The sequence below is a fragment of the Capricornis sumatraensis genome, chromosome 1 (assembly GCF_032405125.1).
Source record: "Capricornis sumatraensis isolate serow.1 chromosome 1, serow.2, whole genome shotgun sequence".
Taxonomy (NCBI): domain Eukaryota; kingdom Metazoa; phylum Chordata; class Mammalia; order Artiodactyla; family Bovidae; genus Capricornis; species Capricornis sumatraensis.
In genome coordinates this window covers 12,298,191-12,319,932 of record NC_091069.1, presented here as the reverse complement: position 1 = coordinate 12,319,932, position 21,742 = coordinate 12,298,191, and the positions used below count along the sequence as shown (strand labels likewise).

Here is a 21,742-nt window from a genome sequence, read left to right as displayed (position 1 = left end):
AATCTGTTAACTTCTTCACTATTTCTTTCACCTGGGGTAGGAAAACTGCTTCCTCCCAGGATCCTAGAGAGCAGAAAGGGAGAAGTCCCAGTCAGGAAAGAAACAGGGCCAGTTCACACCCTCTCCTGCAGGTACCAGCAGAGATCTTACATACTGCATGGACCCAAAAACACAACACTTGGTACCTGTGATGAAAGAAATTATCCTTTAAGATTAACTGAGATGCCATCAGCAAAGGGAATGGTAAAACTCTCATACTTTTCTGGTGGGAACACGAGCTGCAGTTCCTATCAAGACCCTAAAAGAGGAAAGAGCCTCTCGCCCACTAAATCTACTTTCAGAAATTTATCCAGATGAAATAATTAAGAATTCCTGCAAGGTTTACCTATGAGGATGTTTGCCTGGAAAACACTGGAACTAACTGAAGTGTCTAGCAATGGGATTAATGAATGTATGTACGTCTATCACTGTATGTGGCTATTTAAAACAACATGTGCAGGAAATATTTAGTGTTTTGAGAAATGGTCAGGATTTCCTTTTTTCCTTATTGATTTGTTGAATTTTCTCCATAATTTTTTTTTTTTTTTTTGGTAAATGCTCAAAATGTCCTTAAGAAGGTAACAGGCAGGGAAAATCTATTCCTTCCTGAAGAGTCACACAGGAGGAAGACACTAGATGGAGCTGCGGGTAAGAGGCCGCTGAAGGTTGGTAGATTTCTCCCATGGCTCTGTTCAGAGCTGGGAGATTGTTAGTTCCCATCCCTTGGTCAACAAAGGAGTCAGAAAAGAATACAATTTCTATCACCTTCCCCAGGCTGGAATCAGAGATCATGCCTGGGATCTAATCTCCGCTTGCCTGTGGAGAAGGCAGGGACCGAGTCCCTAGGAGGAATCCTGAGACGGGAACCCAGAGGAAGAAGGGGGCTTGGCGTGGCCTTGGGTGGGAGCTGGGGTGAGGGAGCTGAGGCTATATGACTTCATGAGGCAGAGATTCCAGGAGAACATTCCTGGCCCATGGGAGGCAGGGAGCAGGGTGCCTGGAAGACTACTCTGGTGGCTGTGTGGAGGACCAAAAGGGAGAGGTTCCCAGCCCAGCCATACTCTCCGGGTACACGCACACGGGTGCATGGGCAGGCCAGCCGCTCCAGATGTGGGATAGAAGAAGACAGACAGGATGGAATCTGCCATTTGCCAAATGGCTACTATGTGTTGCTGTTTAAACCCATTATTTCTTCTAGTCCTTACAACAGTCCAGTAAAAATCTCTATTTCCCCTACTTTATAAATGAGAAAAACTGGCAGGACTGAATCTGGTTTATCTGTCTTATCCCCAACACCACACCGCAGAGCAAGGGGTTTGAAGGCTCTCGTGGGTGTGAGGCTGGGGCCTCGTGTCTCTGACTTAGCTTCCCAGTCTCCATGTTTGGATTTGCGCAGTGTCCTTCTTTTCCATTCTACTTTACGCTACAGCAAATGCAAACTACAGTATGAATATTAATAGCAAAATAGTATCCAGAGTTGGAATTTCTGTGATTTGAGGCTGCAGCAGAGACAGGGAGATGACAGTTGTGTGATACGGTGTGAAAACGTCTGTCCTACAAGAGTCTACCTGGGTCTCCCAGCCCCAAAGGTGCTGCCTCACTCCCTTCAATACACGAGGAAAAGTTTCGCCGCAAACTCAAATCTTCACTGACTCAACTGTGAATCTGCTCCTTTCACTCACACAAACTCTGAATCAACAAGCTTGATTTATCTTTAAAAGATCAAATATTTAAAAAGGGCTGTGAGGGAATTCCCTGGAAGTCCACTGGTTTGGACCTGGCCCTTTCACAGCTGTGGCCTGGGCCGGGTTCAATCCCTGGTCGGGGAACTAAGATCCCTCAAGCTGTATGGTATGGCCAAAAAAAAAAAGAAAAAAAGGCTGTGAAATGGGCCGATTGACTCAATCATTTTAATTTTATACTGAAGAAAAAAATATTATTTTTCAGGGGTTCTCCAATAGGTAAAAAAAAAGAAGAAAAAAAAAAAGGACATCCTTACATAAATATTTTAATGTTCCTCATAGGAAAGAAGGAGTGTGTGAATAGCTACTGTTTTTAAAAGAGGGCATTTGGTGCAGTGGTGTACAACACTGCAATAGAAGGAGGTTTGTTGAGAGCCACAGCCTAGCCACGCAGCATCCTCCCAACAGGCCAGGTCTGGTGGGGAGGGGCTCTGGACGAAAGCACTGATTTTCCCTTTAGAAAATGATGGCTGGGTAGCATTCCTTGCCATTTCTTCTTCCTAATTTTGAGCAAGTTAAACTTCAAAGAAGGCCAAGCTATAGAAGAATTTGACCACCTTGCTCCATTTATCCAGAGAAATGTGTTATCCATCCTTTTTTTGTTGTTGGGCTAAAGCGGAGCAGGTATGGAATAAAAGCTACACTACAGTCTCTATTAACAATTATTTGCCAATGGTCACAGGGATACTTTGAAAGCTCCTCTTTCAGAGGCTTTGAAAGTCTGCAGCACAAACGAACGAGGGATGGAGAAGGGCCCTGCTCAGTCATATTAGAGATGGACCTCCACGCGCCATGTTGACCTCTCCACAGGTCGGCCCCACATTTTCTATTTGCAATTCAAACCCAAGGCAAGAGCGAAGAGGGCAAGGTTGGGTTCTTGATTATATCTGCGGGGTCACCATTGCTATGCAGAGTTAGAGGAGGCCAGGTGGCAACCCAGTACATTTGAAAATTAGATCTTTGTTGGGAACAGCCTCGATTTTGTAGCAGAAACCAAACTTGAGATGCCTACATAGGATACATCTGGGGAGCCACACAGATATGTTGCCATGTAAAGGGAAGGTAGAGGGGTAAAAAAGCCAAGGAAATATTTTCTACTGCGGTGAGAGAGGTCAGACAAAGCCAGATCCTAAATTAGCTCAGGAAAGGGAGCTGGAGCCCTGTGGAAGACCTGGTCCTGTCTGTCCTGAACAATGCTAGAGTCTCAATTACAAAATGGCTCTTCCAAGAACAACTGCAAAATATCAAGTCTGCAGAAATCTGTAAGACCGAAGGGGGAAAAGTGAAAATTGAAAAGGGTGCACTAATAGATCTGTCAACAGTCCGATGGTGACAAGCCACATTTCTATGAAATGCCTTCACCGTTTGTGTCACCTGAAATGTACTGACACTCTCTATAGAACATTATCTCCTGAAGCTATTCTTGAAAAGACTGGCAGGGGGAAGAGGAACAGGGGAGGGAAGACTCTGCCTCAGATGCCATCAAGGAGAGGAAAGGGAGATGGCGGGGAGAAGAGTGATCTAGATTGTCTAAGTGAACCTTTGAACAACATCAAAAGCCCTCAGTTTAACCGGTTATTTACAGAAATTTTACCCATCATAAAAAGGGGATTTTCTTAAGGCCTGATGCTTACGTGTACAAGGAAGGAGGTGATGGCCTGCAGAGAATAGATCTGACTAAGGAGTCAACATGTGTCCTCTGCCTGAGGAGGGGACCTTTCTCTGCTTACTCCAAGTAACCTTCTAATACCAGCCCGATGTGGTTATCAAGGAAGGAGAGCCTGGTGACAGCTCCGCCCTCCCTGTCCCTCCATTTTACATCTGCAATCCAATTCAGTTACGTGTGACTGGGATAGGAGACAAAAAGGTGTATTTAGGGACTTAAATAACATCCAAGTAAAGGATTCCACCTGCTAGTCTCTGGCGGGGTGCAACAGACCACAGTTAAAGGTCTATCTGAATTTACATTAGCAGGATTTTTATTTCCAGGACTTGAATCTCACCTACTAAAAATTCACTCCCAGCTGAAACTAAGAATGTGAATGCTTAGTAAGAGCAAATTATTTTGCAATTAGAGGAATCAATTCCTTTGACCATTTCAAGTTAATGAGAGGTCCTTTCTGACTTCTAAAATTAAAACTGCTTTCAATTTTTTAAAAAACTGCCGAGGTAGACAAAGATCCTTATTACTTGGCACATTTTGGGGGTGTGGAGATAATGAAGTAAGTGATCCCAAACATCTTTTGGAAAACAAAACACTTGTTTCAAGAAGGCAGTATGAAATACTATAGTGATAAGAGCACAGACACTGAAGCAGATGAATCTCGAATTGAATCCTGGCTCTGCCAGGCTCCACCAGTGTGACCTTGAACAAATTACTTCACCTTTGAACTGAGGGTCTCCTTACACAGGATATGAGAATAATACCCCCCAGAGTGGCTCTATGGATTAAATGTGAAAGCTCCTGGCCTGGACCATCCTTAGAAAGTGCTTAATGAAGGGTAGCAACGCTAATACTGATGCTGATAGTCATAATAATATAAAGATGCCCTCTCTGTTATAGCAACTTCCCTGCACAAGTCTAGAGAATCAGGTAGAGGCACTCTTAGCCAGGAGGTAGTCTGTATGATTTTATATGACTTTACTGATGGTCCATGAAGACAATCAGAGTCTTTCCCTGCCCCTTGGGTCTCACACATCAACTGTGAGCAGAGCCTGCAGTGACCTCCTCAAACCCACGTGCAGTCTGGAACTACGGCAGTCATTTCCCTGGAGGTGCTTCCTGACTTTGGTTACAACCAGCCCCAGGGCACAGGTCAGCTGTAGGAGCTGGTAGTGCTGGGGTGGGGAGGCTGAGCCAATCTGTATGGCCCCTGGTGAAGTGCCAGCCCAGTGGGGTGAGCAGGGGACAGACTAACAGTAGTAACTCTGAACTTGCTTGCCTTTGTAGGTTTAAGCCAGTCTTAATGTTATTTGAAGACAGTTTTTTGTCTGTGAATATTTATAACAGTGTGAAAACTCCCGGACAGCTGGTAATGCATTTTGAAGTGTGCTAACAACACTGTATCAAACAGCCTCTATTGATCACATCGTACTTTTTTGTGGCCACGCATTTCATACACGGTGCTTATACATTTTGAATAAGAACTTCAAGTACCTTTTGCTTCAAGCGGTTTTTCACCTCTTTTATTCCCATTTTTGCATGATCTTTTGCCTGCATGAAAAATTAATTTAAGTTAAGATTCCCCTTCTGTTTCCAGCAGGGACTGTGCTTGATTTCAGTCCATCATGAATCACCTTCTCTGATTACTAGAAAAAGGAAGGAAAATGGGATCATCAAGTTGAAAATATAATGGCTATGAAAACAAATACAATGTTGAAAGGTTAAAAAAAAAGCCCTTAAAGAGGCTACACAGATTTTATTTTCTGCATTTTGATGGCACTGATTTTTCCCCACCTCTGAAGCTCTTCTGCTGTCTGTAATTATTTATCTCCGCAGCCTGGGGACAGCTACCAGTAAGAGGAGACCAGAAGCTTCTCCAGCTGCAAGGTTCAGAATACCCGCTACATTTAACCAGGGCGGGGCTTCAGGACCAATTTTCTGCCCAGGCCAGACAGACATATCGCTGGGTTTCTCTGATGCCATTTCTTAAATTTCATTTCAGCAGACACCCTGGCTTTGACTTTCTGTCATTCTACAACCTGTGCGATTCTCTTGGCAGGCACCCACCCTATTAAAATAATCACTATTTAAGCACAGAAAGGACTAATAAAATTAAAAATGGAAATAAAACAAAACCACCCCAGTTAAGTGGCTTGGAGTCAAATTAGCAAGCAGGAGAAACCATGAGAAAAAATACTTGAGACTCGTAAAAGATGGAGCACCTGGAACTGGCGTGTTCTCTTATTTTCACTCTGCTGTGGGCACAAGTTTCACAAACAATGCATTTCCTATAGGGCGGTGATGAGAGAGATGATGAAGAATTTGGGACCAAAAAATGGGCATGTGTCCCACCACGAGCATTCTTCAGTAACCTGCAGAGCAGCTGCTTTATTCTGACATAATAGCGAGGATACACACAGAAAGGTCTACCAGAACACCTGACAGACCACAGCCTCTGGGTCTTCAGGAGGGAGCGCTGGAATTTTAGCCACCCCATCTACATCTGAAAAGCTAAAACAAGTAGTCTCCCATTTCTCTATTGCAGCAACTGTGTGCAGAAACATTTTAAATGAAAAAATGTCACTGACCTGGTCATAAAACATCAACGCTAAACAATTCTGAGAGCTTTGAGAGCTTTAGGAAATAACACAGCAGCCCCCAAATCTGCTCTGCAACACAGGGTTCAGTCTAAGAGTTTTGTCGTCATGCTTAGGAACAGATCTGTTTGGATCCTGAGACCAAGACCAGTACTTACGAACTTATAGACAGTCTTCATGGCCGGGTTTGCTTTCGTTTTTACAGTATTCAGAATTGCTCCACTTCCTTTCTATAATAAAAATGTCAGTTAGCAATTTGGACTGAAGATATAGTAGGCCAACAGCAACAAAGACCTCTTCTCTTTAATCAAGTTAAGCAACATTTCAAAAGTGTGTAACTTAATTAGAGGAACAGGCTTAGATGGTGACTGGTCCTGGGCAATTAAATTCCGACCACAGCAGAATCCCTATGGGTGGGTGTGGGGGCAGAGGGGGAATAGTGGATGGTGATAAAATAGCTGAGGTGGGACCCCAGGATCAGTATTTTGCTTGGCAGCTGTCTGCTGGCTGGGAGGAAAGCTCATCACAGGCTCTCTGAAGCAAAGCTTTCTTTGGAGTGATCTACAAGGAATTCTACAAGAAATCTACAAGAATTTCTTCTCAAGGAATTCTAGTTACCATGGACAACATTAAGATAAGTTTAATAACAATGGATGCTGACACTGAGCTGGGGCAGAAAACTGGGGGCCGGTTAGGCAAGGTTATCTGGCCACTGCGACTACCTTAAGTCAGGCACCCTCCTTTATTCCCCCTGGTTTTCTGTGTTGTTTGTAAGGACTCACTGTGGGGATGCTCCGGTTTAGGTTTTGAGGGTACCAAGCCACTAGAGGGCGGGTCTCTGCCTTTAAAGACCCCCAGGCTGGGGGGTAAACAAGTGCCACCCAAGGTGGCAAGAACCACACTGGCCATGCGCACAAGGCAGGTGGCAGCAGCTCATTGTGTAGCAGGATGGGGAAGGCATCAGAGGATGAAATATTTGGCCCATGAAGGATGAGTAGGCGCTTGCGTTGGGGACAGCGTGGATAAGGACATTCTAGGGATAGGAAGCAGCTCATAAACAAGCGCAGAAGCTGTAAAGCCATGGCATGTTCTGTGAGTAACAACAGTCAGTGCATCATAGGAAGACTGGCGAGTGGAACTGAGAGCCAGACGGGGTCAATCATAGAAGGCCAGCATGAACAGTCCATACCCTAGACGATTTTTAACCAAGTGCATCACATAATCAGATTTGTGGTGGTTTGGAAAGATACTGGTTTGGCCCAAAAGTTCATTTGGTTTTTTTTTTTTTTTTCATTTGGGTTTTTCTGCAACAATCCCAACAGATTTGAATGGAAAGAGAAATTGGATCCAGAGCATATACAAAACAGTCTGACATACTATGTAATTATTGGGATTAACTTTTAGCACAATTTTTGGTAACCGCCTGTATTAGAAACCTTGAGCTTTAATTAAAAACTTCAAAAATTTGACCTAGAAAGCATTCTCTGTTGTAGGATAATAGGAAATTTTCACCCACTCATTTGTTCCATACTGCTTTCCAAAATTACTCAGTATCCTATTTCAATGGTCCTTTAGAGTATTAAAACTCCCTTTATCAATCAATCAACAAGTCCTTATTGCTTGTCTGTGATTTGCCAAGTGCCATGTTTGGCCATTCGAGAAGAACAAAAGAAACCTTTCATTGAGGAATTGCTTACTCTCGGCCAACTGCAGCCACTTCCAAGGGACCTGCCTTGGCAGCAGTGTGCTTGGCCCATGAGCAGGAGAGCACACTTATCACACCATGCTGGAGCTGCCTGTTTATATGCCTGCCTCCCCAGTAAGAGTGGGATCTCCCTCAGGGCAGGGCCTGTGTCCTGCTTCCCACTGGATCCCAGTACCCAGTGCGGCACCCGGCACACAGAAAGCCTTTAGTACATACTCACTGATGAACCTATTTAAGGAAAGGCAACCATCTGAATTCTTTAGTGGCTTTTGAAGCCCTAGCACCTGGCTTCTAACACAATCAAAAACTGTTTACAACAATAGTGAGGGGACGAAAACTCTCAGTGGTGCATTTTCCATCCTCCCAGAAGCCTTGTGCTGTGAAATGTATTTCAGAGCCGGAAGTGGGACCGATTTTTGGGTTTCTCATGAAAAGTTCCCAACTGGTCTGACCCTAGAAAGAGACCCCTGGAAATCCTCTGAGGAGGCAATATCCTTTCAACATGCCTTGGCCTGCTTCCTGAGACAAGGAAGCTTCTCCTGGCTCTCATCACTCTCACAAGGGCGGGCTTTGGACAGTCTCTTCCTGCTAGTCTCCACCTGGCACCAGAATGGCCTGGCTTTACAAACAAAAGTATCTTCAGCTGGGCGCACACAGTTTCCTGGGCCGAATGACAGCACTGTGGGTGGCAGGAGAGGAGGAGGGTGGCCAGCAGCCAAGGAGGGGCCCAGGTAGCTCTGCGGGGGTGGCACTTACCCGGACTGTGGAGAGCCACTGGTGGTACAGCTTATCACTCCCTGGGGAAAGAGGTGGCAGAGAAGCTGGTATTTAGAGAAGTCATACATCCACCCTCAGGAGTTCCTGAAGTTGCTTTCAGCATGCAGGACTTGAAAAGTTCAAAATCTGGAGAACCACACGGAGGCTCCCACGCCCCCCTCCCTGAAGGAGCTGCTGCCACAGGTTTCTTTCTCAGAGTGCTATCTGATCCTATCAGAGTCCTGAGTACAAACCCAAATCCTCCTCCTTGCCTACTGGATAGAGGTCAGACCCCTTAACAACCCTGGCTCTCTTCCTCCATCTTGTCTTGGCACTGCCCACCCTCTGCCTCTCCGTGCTGTACTACCATCCTGCACAACCTCAGGCTCTCTGATCATGCATGCTCCAAGCCGCCCTTGCCCTCACAAATGCTGTTCCCCTTGCCTGGCTAACATTCCTTGCTCTCTCTGCTGCACACACTCAGTGACCAGCTCAGTCATTTCCTCTGTAGGCTTCTCCCACTCCTTCCCTTGAACAGCCCTCTAGAATAGGTAACATCTATAGGTCTGTGCTCTCTAAAATCTTGAGAGTCATGCCAGGGCAGGAACCACAGGGCCGTGTGTCCAGTGTAAGTACACATTCGGCCCTACTTATGCTAAAGTAGTACCAGGAAAAGGCAAAGGCAAACGGGGTGCTGTGGGGAACGGATTCATTTTGGTGGGATAAGGAGGTCTTATCAGCAGACAGCTTTTCTAGAAGACTGAATGACTTGACTTAGTTTGTCAACACCTGAAGCCTGTCTTCTCCCCAGAACCCATAAATTCAACTGTTAGGACACTTCTCAAACCCGCCTCCATTGTAAAGCTCTCATGTTACAGAGTGAGCATTAATAGAGCCCTATTTTACTTGCACAAAGACCTGGGTCTGCTCCTTTTCCTGCAATGGTTTAGTCTGTATTTGTTTTTAGTTGTGAGTTTTCTCCTGGCAGTCTAAAGTTCCCTGAGGGCAGAACTGGGCCCCCTCTCATTCTTACTGTACAGAGTTGTGGTCACAGAAGGCATTCAGGAAATGCTCATCAATGATTTCTGCACTGGTTTTATTGATTACCGTGCTCTCCATGCAGCACAGGTTAGTCGGGCCTGACAAAGGGGTTCGTAGGTGAGATAATGCCTGGCTCTAAGAATTTATGCCCTGCCAGTTAGATTATCCAGACACATGCCCAGCAATAAGAGGGGGCCTGTAGCTGACTACCATTGTTTTGGATTTAGCTGTACTTTGGCGACAAAGACTGAGGTGCTGAGATTTGGAAAGGTGGACAGATTGGGATTCAGGAGGCAGGGTGAGTCTCTCATTTCTCTGGGCCTCAGATGCCTCCTCTGAAAAAATGAGAGCCTGATTCCTCTGGTTCTAAAAGTCTACAGAGACAGGGCACCCTGTAATGATCTTCAAACATTTAGCGATCCTGTGCCAGGGTCGGTTCTGGGTGTCTGCACACACCTTTCCTCAGGGTCTCTGATTTCATCTCAACAGGACTCCTATGAGGTAGGCACTGTTACACTCTGTGCACAGATAACAACACTTCAGTTAAAAGAGGTGAAATGACTCGACCAAGTCCTCACTGCTAGGCAGTGAATCCAGGTCTCCTAATTCAAGAACTTTTGTGCTTTCCACTGCATTGTGGGGGCCACTAATTATCTAGACTTCACCCACCTGGGGGGAAGCAAGTGACCCCAAGATGTAGGACTTCAGTTGGACCAGTGCACATCTCATCAAAAAGGGAAGGGAATTCCTCCAATGTTTCAAGGCCAAGTTGGAAATCAGTCTCTCTTTCATCCCCAGTGAAGGAAAAAAGAAGTCATGGCCACTCCTTGTGAACACACCCCAATCCCACACACAGACCACAGCTCATAAAGAAAAATGAACTGCCCTCACCGGCATACTCGCCCACGTTGATCTCCTCTTCAAAAACATCACTGAAGCCCTCGCCGGAATTGAGAAGGTCTAATCTACCATCGATAAACTATACAAAGAAAGAACAAAAGCATATCAGCTAGTACAAAGAAACAGGGGAAGGCCATTCAGCTGAGCTCCTTAGTATATGACCACAGAACCAAGACAGGAAAAGGCCTTTGGAATTGTGAGTTTAAAAAACTGGCTCTGTGTTTATGATAACCTGTCAAACAGCATGGAATATTTGCAAAGGCACTGTCTGGTGGCTAAGCACCCTCCTTGCCCAGTCTCCCTCCCCAGACCCTGGGCCTCTTTACACAGAGGCCTGAGTTCCACCCATGTTTTCAGCCTCAGTGCTTAGAGTGGAGGCGGCTGCAGAAACCCCACTGGGGCCCCAGACGCAGACCAGGCGAGGGAGGCCAGGCACCTGTTTGAAGAGCTGCAGCTGGGTGGCGTTTTGCAGAAACTGCCTCATGGCTCCTGAGCGATAGTGTGACACGAAGGCTTCCTCGCAGAAGGTGATTGGCTCCTCCTGGGAGACAGAGATGAGATGGAGAGAGGAGGGTTAGAGGGAAGGAGCAAGAGACATCAGTGCTTGAATTCTGGCAGGTGGCACTCCTACATCCTCGATGTACCTAATTCTCACAGACCTGTGAAGTGGCTGTTATCCTGGTGGCATTCTACTCTACGGATGAGGAAGCTATTTCAGAGAGGAAGAGACATCTCCCAAGGTCACAGAGCTGGTAGGAGGCAGGGTGGGAATGAAGGGCAGGATTCCAAACCCCGGCTGCTTCCATATTAGCCATAGTCATACTCCAAGAGCAAGTCATGAGATGTGTCCTTCAATGGGATGATTCCCAAACTTTTCTTCGCACTTGTAGGAGAGGAACCTGCTCTTTGGATAGCACTTTATGCAGAAGGAGCCCTGCTACCTTCAATAGCCCAGCTGCTCTGGGGGTGCTGCGGGTCGGGATGCTGGCTGGTCTTCTCTCCACCCCCTGCCCCTCCCCCATCCCACACCTTTGTAGTCCCTAAGGCAGTGAACACAGTTTGAAAACCATTTATCGAGTGATCTTAACCAGTAGCAAGTTATAATTTTAAAATAATAAACAGGGATGATCAAAAATAAGATTTTATCACCCAGGTAACTTTGTGCTTATGCTGTTTGATAAGGAAGTTTGCTTTTACCGAACCACATTTTATGAGTCAAGAAAATGACACCCTAAGCTTAAAAAACCACCCATCTTTGTAGTCAACACCTCAATCCTTCTTTGAAGGTATTTGGAGTACTCATCTACACAGACAAGGCTTTAATTTCAACAGTGTATTCTCAATTCTGAAAGATCAGACTTCTACATCTTGAACTGAATTAAAGGTACCCCTCCTCTCACAGACTTGGTGGCAAACACAGACGTTTGAAGCTCCACTTTCATCCTGCTTTAATGAGTTAGGTGAGTGTTAAATTTACTGTGTAGCTGCTGTAAATTCCGAGAGTCCCTCCTGCTTAAATCCAGTCAATATTAGCTCAGCAACTGGGCAGACTTACTGCACAAGGAAGACCCTAAAATAATAGAGTAAGGGGAATATTTATTTGTATAAAGTTATACTCCACCTAATTTTACAAAGGAACTGAGGCCCCTAAAACAAAGAAAAAAAAATCCGTGCTGGAAAATACATAAACATATAACACGTATTTATTTGTGAAAAGAGCATCTGGATATGCAGGTCGTATGTGGTTTCTAAAATTAAGTTACAGGGACTTCCTTGTGGTCCAGGGGCTAAGACTCTGTAGTCCCAATGCAGGGTGCCCGGGTTCAATCTCTGGTCAGGGAACTAGATACCCCGTGTCACTGTAAAAGTTTGCATGATTCAACTAAAGATCCCACATGCCACAGTTAAGACCTGACAAAGCCAAATAAATAAAGATTCTTAAAATGAAATAAAATAAAGTTACAAAATTAGCTCTGAGCTTCCTGGCTGCCAAAGCAAGACGGGAAGAATGCAAATATTACACTGTCTATGAGGAGAAAAACACACATCAGTTCCTCAGGGGAAAGAGTTTTCATGACATTTACTACTTTGGCATGAATTTATACCTTCCTTGCTGCAAAGTGGAAAGCTCAGCCAGTGAGAACCAACAGAAGCCCACCTGGAATTCCATTCCTGTGGTCTGGAAGTTTCTCACCCTCGGAACCACAGCAGGGCAATTAATTCTCTCTCCAGGAGGTCTCAACCATGAGCACAATGTCACTCATACACTGATCACTGCTAATAAACACTGTCAGTTCAGACTTCTCTCATTCCAAACTCATGTCTCAATCCCCACCTGGATGGAACCTCAAACTCAGAATGGCCCCCAAACTCCCAGTTACTATCCCGTCTGGACTGCACTCTAAATCTGCTTTTCTTTCTGGAGTTATCATCATCCACGGCTGCTCACAGTAGACCTATCAGACTTCTGAGTCTGTCCCCTTTCCCCAGGGCAACGTCTCATCAACCTGTCCCCTGCTCTCCATCCCTTGGCACAGGGCTGACTGCCGTGGTAGGCGTTCAGCTTTATGTGGCTCTCCTCTTTTGTTCCTCCCCAACCACTTTAATCCTTCTGGCCAGAGATTTCTAAAATGCGAATTGGATCACGTCACTATCCTACTCAAGGACTGTGGAGATGTTACATTTGTGTGCTTATCTAGTCCTTGCGCTAGACTATAAGCTTCATGCAGGTGGGAGCAGTCCCCAGCTTTCTTTCCCAGAGTCCCTCTGTGTCACTTTCCTATGTTCTCCTGTACACCCGATGCTTCAAATGCATCTCCTAGTCACAGGCCAGGTCCTTTCCCACTTCCTCCTGTGCTTTTGCCAGTTCTGCTCCTTCTATCTGGGCTACCATCCTTTAAACAAAGGCCTGTGCGTGGCAGTCACAAACCCCTACTCGGTGCTCCCACAGTGCCTGGTACACACTGGGTGCAGGGTAATCTTTACTGGTGTCCCCAGGACCAGGAGCTCGAGAGGGCAGAGGCCCTGCTGGACTCACTACTATACTCCCAGCCCCAGAGTGGAACCTCAGGGATACTGGTTAAAGAACCACAGAGCGTGCGTGGCCCTGGTTCTTGTCATAGGAGCCCTGTAGTCTCCGTGTGGTTGAGATACCGCTTAGCCTGATGATAAAGAGGTCTCAGAGCATGGAGCCCAATGAGTGATGCTTGTGTCCAGGGAGCTTAGAGCTGCTCAGAGGAAATGCTCATTGGAGCTGTGAGCATTCATTCCTGGAGCTTTGGCCCAGCATTGCTAGGAAGAAGTCTGCTGAGGGATCAAAAAATTCAAGTTTGCAATCAGATTTGTATGGAAGAGTAACCAGAGGCAGGCTTTAGCTGTAGGAGGGCAGAAAGAATCTCATCTTTGGGGAGACATGAACATATTGGGGCTGTTGTCCATTTACTGGAGATGACATCCCCCTGGTCAGATGTCTGTGTCAAAGAAACAAACTGAAGGACATGGGCACGGATGGGAAGGACTCAGGGGAAATGGGACAGAGGGGCCCTTTCTCGCAGAGAGCTCAGAGAACAACAGCAGCAGTGTCAGCTGAGAATGGAAACAAGTACTGCCTACGGTGCAGCGCTGCTGGGCTGGGTGGCAAAATATCCACCGGAGTCAGAGAGGAAAAGGCTAATCCTTTCGGGGCAGCAGGTGCGAACATGGGAGAATTAGACACATTCAGTGGAGCCTGGGAGGGTAAGAGTCAGGTGAGCCGTTCCCACCCATCAGGGCTACCGTCCTGCCCTAACCCGGTGCTATTATCAGAGGCACGTGTGAGGTCTGCCCGGCAGCAGGCACAGAGGGTGCTTTCCCTTGCAGGACTCATCTTCTAAGGAAGCGAGCATACTCATGGTTCACCCGATCCTTTCGGAGGAGCAGGTCACATGACCTGCACAGGGCAGAGTCTGAGTTTTACACAAGGTGGCTTCCAAAGCCCAGCCCTCTCATGTATGGTCTGCTGTAGACTCGGGCCTTTCTTGAAGGCCTCAATTCTGTCTGTCCTTGGACACCTGCTGGGGAGCACAAGCCTTCTCTTCAAAGTGGGAGCCCCTCAGAGATGAACTGCTCCCAGGAGGGAGGTGAGGTGCGGTGAAGGTCCTTTCCGCCACAGGCCCAACTCAATGCCTACCCATTTGCATCCACTTGTCCACCCCCTCCTGCAGTTGAAACGGCCGCCCCCATTCTGCTCTCTGCAGCGGTGGAGGGGAGTAGGTAAGGTGTCTTGTTAATTCCCTGCTTTGTAGTAAGTGCTGATTTAGTTCTCCTGTTAGGCTGATTAAACCTTTTGTCTTCTTGGGCGACACTCTAGGCACTGGGGTTACTGACTGAGAGCGATTTTAATTCAGGCAAGTCAGGCCGTGAGCAGTCAAGCTCAGATCGCATTAGTAGAGTTTTCCGTCCCTGAGCCAAAGGACAGTTAAACACAACTGCTTAACCCTATCAAGGACTTGGTTATGAAAAGACAAGTTTTACTCTTGGATTATCTTGACACATGGAGTCAATAAAAAATTCCATTATTGATGAGTCCATCTTTGTTAACAGGTGAAGTTGGTGATTCCAAAGGTTTAATTCCATAAATAAATGGCTTTTATCCACAGCACTGAGGGTACTGGTGTAAAAATAAAACCTCCCAGGGATTCTTCAGCATCTTTCCTTGTTCTGCTGATGTATACTGAAAGCATCAAATTCTTACTTTTCTTCATAAATTTAATTTTTACCAAAATTTTATGTGCATATTTATCCTGCAATTTTAAGAAAAAAAATGAGGTGCCCACTCTTTATGGACCTTGCTTAAATTAAAAAAGTGATAATTCTGGAAGATTCATCCATCCAAAAATTTTGAAACACCTACTGTGTGCCTGGCTCTGAGTTAGAGAAATACAAAGATGAATAAAATACAGTTCCTACAAGTAACACTAATAATCAAAAGAGGGGTAGGGAGAGGATGAGGTATGTATGGATGATACAAGAATGGCAGAATGTTATGTTTATAGCAGCATTATTCACAAAAGTCAAAAGATGGAAGCAATCCAAGTGTCTACAGGCAAGTAAACAAAATATACAAACAATGAAATATTATTCAGCCTTCAAGAAGAAGGGCTTTTTGGCACATGCTACAGTATGAATGAAACTCGAAATTATTACGCTAAGTGAAATAAGCCAGTAACAAAAGGACAACTCTCTTATCTCTGGAGTTGTCATCTTTACAGGGACAGAAGTAGAATGGTGGTTGTCAGGGGCTGAAGGGGGAAGGAAGGGGAGCTGTTGCCTAAAGGGCATAGACTTTGTTTTGCAGGATGAAAAAAGTTCTAGGGATGGCTAGTGGTGATGCTGCACGGCAATGTGAAGTGTGAATATATTTCATGCTCCTGGGCTGTCCACCTAAAAATGGCTGAAATGGTAAAATTTATGTAATATATATTTCACCATAATTAAATTTTTTAAAATGATACAATACTTGTAGTTGTAGAAGCAGTGCAATAGGTACATAGGAGTTGGTATATTTTGTACATATTTGAAATTTTCCATAATAAAAACAAAAAACCTCCTGTTACCAAGGAGTTTGGCTACTTCAGGGAACAAACAAGCACAGTACAGCGTGATGACGGGCACACTAGAAGGCTGGTTCTGGTTTTTCTGGGTAAAGCCATCTTTAAGAAAAAAAAAGAAAAACTTAAAAAAAATTAAAGAAGAAATCTGATTCATTTGAGGTAACACAACATGGTGGAGAGAGAATATGTCCTGGGGTCAGAAAGTCCTGGACTTGAATCTGGACGCTGAAGATATTGGCCATGTGGTCTCAAGTAACTTGTCTTCTCTCATCTGCAACAATGACTCAAGGAGGGCCCATCTCTTAGGGTTGCTTATAAGATTCAGACAGATGACAACAAATACATTTTGCACAAGTAACTACTCTTGAGGGCAGAGACTGGGTTTTACTAAGACGGGGAACATAATTTGTGGAAGCCAGTGTAAAAGAAATAAGCAGGAAAAAAGTGCTGTTGAGTACTAAAATATAAAGCTTTTTTTTCTTCATGATCTCTTTATGGTGCTTTTAAAGTTTGCTATTTAATGTCATTCCAAGAAAGTGGGCTGCCGTCTATGGGGTCACACAGAGTCGGACATGACTGAAGCGACTTAGCAGCAGCAGCAGCAGCATGTAAAGAAAAAAATAAGAATTATTAGCATGGTTTTAACTGTTCAGCTTTGTATCGTGCAATGCCAGTTCTAAATGCTAACATATGTGGAATCGTATTTTGTAAATCATATATGCATTCGTGTTTTGTTCTTACCAGACAGCGGAAATGCTGCACAAAACTAACTCAACTGTTTTTTATTTCAATTCTTGATACACGCACATTTTATTAACATTCTCTGTCTCTGGCTTACTGACGAGAAAAGAAAAGGGACGATGGTTGCTCCATCATTTTCTCTCCTTCCGTGTCATCAAGGGAGGAGGCGGTTGGCTAACACAAGGATGAGTTAGGAATGTGACAGGTTTCTACAGTCATTATTGGTGCTTCCTAGAAGACCCCCATCTTCTCTCAGTGTTGAAAAACTTCTGGTTCTGACATAGAGTGTGGACTCTGGGGCCTGTCAGTGGCCCCTGTTGCGGCCGCAGACACTGACACGTTTACCCTGCCAGTGAGCTCCATGCGTGCTGGGTGAGCTGGAGCACCCTGTGCAGACCTCTGCTCCCGCGCACACCCCACTGCCCCTCAGGCTCCAACCACAGAGCACAAGTTCGAGGGTAAAATTGGTAAGGAAGTTTGAGATTGTGACAGAAGAGCATAAACCACACACAGGCCATCTGTGCACAGGGCCACGGCTGCATACCGCACAACACACACCAGTGAGGCCTCCAGGCTTCACACTTCTCTTATCCCCCTCTCCCTTCACAGGCTAAATACTCTGTAGGGGCTCTGGTTGTTGACTCTCTTTGCCATCTGGCTGGCCAGTGTAGAACAGCTTCAGGCAAGTGCGTAGGTTGACGGAGGTGGGGTTTCTAAACTCTTGAGCGTGACACTCAAGGTTCTATGTGACCTTCGCCAGCTGATGCTTCTTGCTTATGACGCCATCTACCTTGTCCATACGCTCATTCCTTTCCAGAAAGTCTGGACTCTCGATCACCCACTGCTTCACACACTCTCACTCTTCTGGCTTCCTTCTTCACGTTACTTCCTTGTGAGAACCTTACCTGATTCCCTCAGGTGAAGAGAGCCTCCGTTCCTCCTCCAAGCCCCTACACCTGTGCCCACCGGCCTCTCCCCAGCCCAGGGCAGACTCCTAGAGGTGGGCTAGGACCTGGCATGCAATAAACATTAGCTGAGTCACTCCAGGAACAGGCAGATGGGGGCAGCAGGGCACAGCGCTGGGCTCTGGCCCCAGCTCTGCCCCTGTGTGCACACGGCTGCACCCTTGGGTCCCCATTCTCATCACCTGCCACAGGGGGATCACTCAGGGGTTAAACAGGGGTGAGTGTGATAGTGTGTTTAGTAATGCTCGACCATGGCTATGCATTAGAATCACCCAGGGCACTTTCTTAGTAGTTCCTAAAACTCCCCACGTGACTCTAATACGGCCAAGGTTGAGAACCACGTGCAAGTGAAAGTGACCAGCACAGTACCCACACCAGTCAACATTCATGTTTTGAAGTTTAAGAGTAAAGAAATATTATAGAGAAAGCCAGAGAACCTGGCCCTGTTTATCACCAGTAGTCCCAAACCAACTGCATTTTGTTGAAGTACCTCCAATTTCCTAGCAAAATACCCAAATCACTGGCCAAAGTGCAGCAGAGCCATATCTTGCTCTGAGGTTTGAAGGGTCCCTCTAAAGCCTCCCCTGAGCAGCCAGTACTGTCTGCTCCGGGTCTCAGCACCACTCCCAGAGCTGGGTCAGAAGGGTTGCTCCTCACGGGGTCAGGCAAGGACCCTCGGTGAGTTCCCAGCAGACATAGAAAAGGCTGAGGATGGTGTCCAGCCTGAAGAAGTGAAGTGAAGTCGCTCAGTCGTGTCTGACTCTTTGCGACCCCATAGACTGCAGCCTGCCAGGCTCCTCAGTCCATGGGTTTTCCAGGCAATAGTACTGGAGTGGATTGCCATTTCCTTCTCCAGGGGATCTTCCCAACCCAGTTCTTGAACCCGGGTCTCCCGCATTGTAGACAGACGCTTTACCGTCTGAGTTACTTACTCCTGGGAGGCAGGGAAGGAGGGAGGGAGAGTTGGGACGGAAGGATTAGACTCCAGCCGATTCAGGTTAGCCAGAAGCAGTATAGGGTGAGGAGGCTGAGGCTGGCTGAGTACTTGCTCTGGACCAACATGCGTTAACACCGTCCCCTCCCAGAATCCTCACCAGAATCGTGGGCACCCATGAATGACTCCCACTGTACAGATGAGGAAAGGGCGCCTCGGCTGATGAAATGCTCTGCTCGAGGTTCCAGAGCTGGTGGGTCTGAATGACTCCCAAGTGCAAGCAGCTCTCCCCGCACCCTCAGAGGCACGTGGTGGTACATGCCTGAGGGCCACCAGGGGTGGAGGGTGGTGGGAAGGTGGTCGCAGCACAGCCACAGTCGTGGCTCTGGCGGGGCTGGGCCGAGCCACGTTGGGGATGAGAGGACCAAGACAGTCTTTCGAACCACGCATGTGGTAGCCCAGGTGTGCCAGGGACAGCCTCCCAGGCTGGGCTCCTGTGACTATAATAAGCCCTAAACAAAGAATCAATGTGTCCCTGTGAAGGCGGCTCACTGTTGGGATGATTTCAGTCGGGGAAATGTGGGTGCCTGACGAGAGCTCCTCAGATGATTTGCAGGGCCAGAGACAGCCGGGCTGACAGTATTTGCCCATTCGGGCGGGCCCGCCGCTTGGTATTGACAGGAGACCCCACACACTCTCGCTAGATTACAGTAAAGACATTCAAATCACAGGCGCGCGGCCCACGCCCAGCTCCTCTGTGCCAGCAGCCCCTGCCTTCTGCATTAACCGAGACAAACAGGGGGAAGTCAGGAAATTCTGATTAGCAGATGAGCCAGGAGGCTGCGGAAGCCGAGGAGACACGATGAAGGGGGTCCGCGTGCATACCAGCTTAAGATTTCCTTCCCATAAGAAATGCAGATGGTGGCAGCTCGATGGGAAAGCAGGTGCTGTGATTAAACAGAGTCCGCTCACTGAGCGCCGCCTGCACTGGGCGCTCTCCTGTGCATTATCTCACTCTCCAAGGCCACCTGTGAGGCAGGTGTCGCCGAGACCTCCATTTGACAGATACAGCTACTGAGGCTCAGAGGGGTGAAGCCACTGGCCTCTGGCCACTGACTTCAGAGCTGGAGTCTGAAGCCAAGTCTGTCTGGCCCTGGACTCATGTGACACAGTATTATTTAAAATATAACACAGTATTTGTATCTCTCAAATACAGAGATAGAATTTGACGTAGCAACTGCCACAGGTGCTGCTTCGGCAATTCGGGGTGATGGAGTAGAGGTGGTGAGGAAGGGTGGGCTCTGGAGAGATGAGTGAGTTTGGGCTCCACCCTGGGCTGGCAGGAGCCATCCAGCTCTGGAGCCTCTGTTTTCTTACCAACATGCCAGAGACAATCCCCACCCTCATCCTCTGAGCACTCATACCATGACATCGGCAGGTCCCAGGAGCAGCGGCTGGGTTAGTGAGAGCTGGTGACCAGCCTTCATTGAATGAACTGCTACACTGTCCCCAGTAGGGAACCACACAGGGACACGCCAAGATCTCACCGTCAAACACCTGCTCAGCCACTGGTGGGCCTCGCTGTCACTGAGCGCCACATTCTCGGTTTTAACAGTGACCCTTACATTCCGAAGTCCCAGGAAAGGATGTGCCAAACTGACTAGAGATGAGGATGTTGTTTCCTGAGAGTGAGGAGAAGACAGTTCAAGAGCACATACTGGAGAGGGGGTGGGTTTGGAGGGCCTGGTGGTCCCCTGGGCGAAAAGCAAACCAACCTGAAGAGCGACCAGAAGGAGGACCAGCATTAGCTGTGGCCATGGGAATGCGGGACCCACAGATCAAAAGGCTTTTAAACCACATGAAAATAAAACTGGAGCAGCACAAAATAAGTCTGTAGAGAGGAGAAATCCCAGCTCTGAGTTAAGTGAGGGGAAGACAGACAGACCTCACCTAAGATACACCAGTCCTTGGTGACATGGCCCCCAGGGAGCTCATTCACAGCACTGTCCACATGCTGGATTATCGGGCTCGCTCACAGGGTCACAGACACATGACCAGCCCTCTCCCAAATGTCACTTATTCAGGGCCAACCTCTGGTGTTTGGATGGGGTGTGCTTCCCAGGAGGCTCTGGCAGCAAGTTTTTAGTCATGAGCAAATGGCAGCATTGTGAAGGGGAAAGGGGACAAGGAGAAGAGCGAGATGCTCAGCTTGGCTTTGATTCCTTCTCCTTGTCTGGCCTTCAATTTATTCATCTATGAAATGGAAAGGGACTGGGCTAGAAAATCTTCAAGGTACTTTCAAATGTTAACATGTACTGTTTCTAGACACCCATCCAGGTCACTCTTTGAAAGACCTTTCTCTACAAGGTCACTCAAGCCCCCCACAGTGAATGTGTTTCTGTGCACAGCTCTCCATGCACAGCTGGGAACAGGGAACAACAGCTCTGCCACTTTCTGCACGGTGGAAGGTCCTGAGCTCTCGGAGACAGCTTTCTTATTCCCCAAATGGAAGATACATGTCTTACCTCATGGGGCTATGCGGGGATCAACAGGTGATTCACATAAAATCAAACTCAGGCCTTGACTCCTAGAGGGGCTAAAAAATATTGGTTTTCTACCCCAAATAATGGTTGTTCTCTGCCCAGAGTGTGCTTCCTGTGACTTACTTCAGGGCCTGTGATGTGCACTCTCTGTCCAGGACACACATCGGGTCAGTGGGGTCAGGACCATGATGCAGAGCAACAAGAAAAAGATAACGCCCACAGAGACCTCTGTGGAGCCCCTCCCTGGGCTGGGCGCGGCGGGCACATGGAACCGTCTTGAAGGCTGGATCTGCACAACAACCCTACCAAGAGAGGCTCTTTATCCTCATCTTGCAGAGGGACACGACTTGCCCAAGGCCACAGCGCTGCAAAGAGCCAGGGCTGTATTTGAAGCCCTTTCTGTCTGTCCCCAAAGCCCAGATAGGCTCTTCCTGCAACACACCAGCGCACTCAGAGCATGCTTAGTTGCCCAAACTCTTTCCCACTCTGGGTTTCTGGGGGCACTTGAGACAAAGATGATTTCTC

General features: G+C 47.1%; 1 protein-coding gene across 1 annotated transcript in view; it reads right to left on the bottom strand.

Annotated features, from left to right (window-relative positions):
* The window catches only part of DENND1A (DENN domain containing 1A), a 539,355-nt gene that overhangs the window by 56,620 nt on the left and 460,993 nt on the right, over positions 1-21,742 (bottom strand). Inside the window, exons 14-18 of the mRNA XM_068966275.1 lie at positions 10,880-10,984; positions 10,435-10,522; positions 8,503-8,543; positions 6,200-6,271; positions 4,939-4,995 (exon numbers count right to left, since the gene is read on the bottom strand). Coding sequence (XP_068822376.1) covers positions 4,939-4,995; positions 6,200-6,271; positions 8,503-8,543; positions 10,435-10,522; positions 10,880-10,984 — 363 coding nt within the window. The remainder of the gene's footprint in view (positions 1-4,938; positions 4,996-6,199; positions 6,272-8,502; positions 8,544-10,434; positions 10,523-10,879; positions 10,985-21,742) is intronic.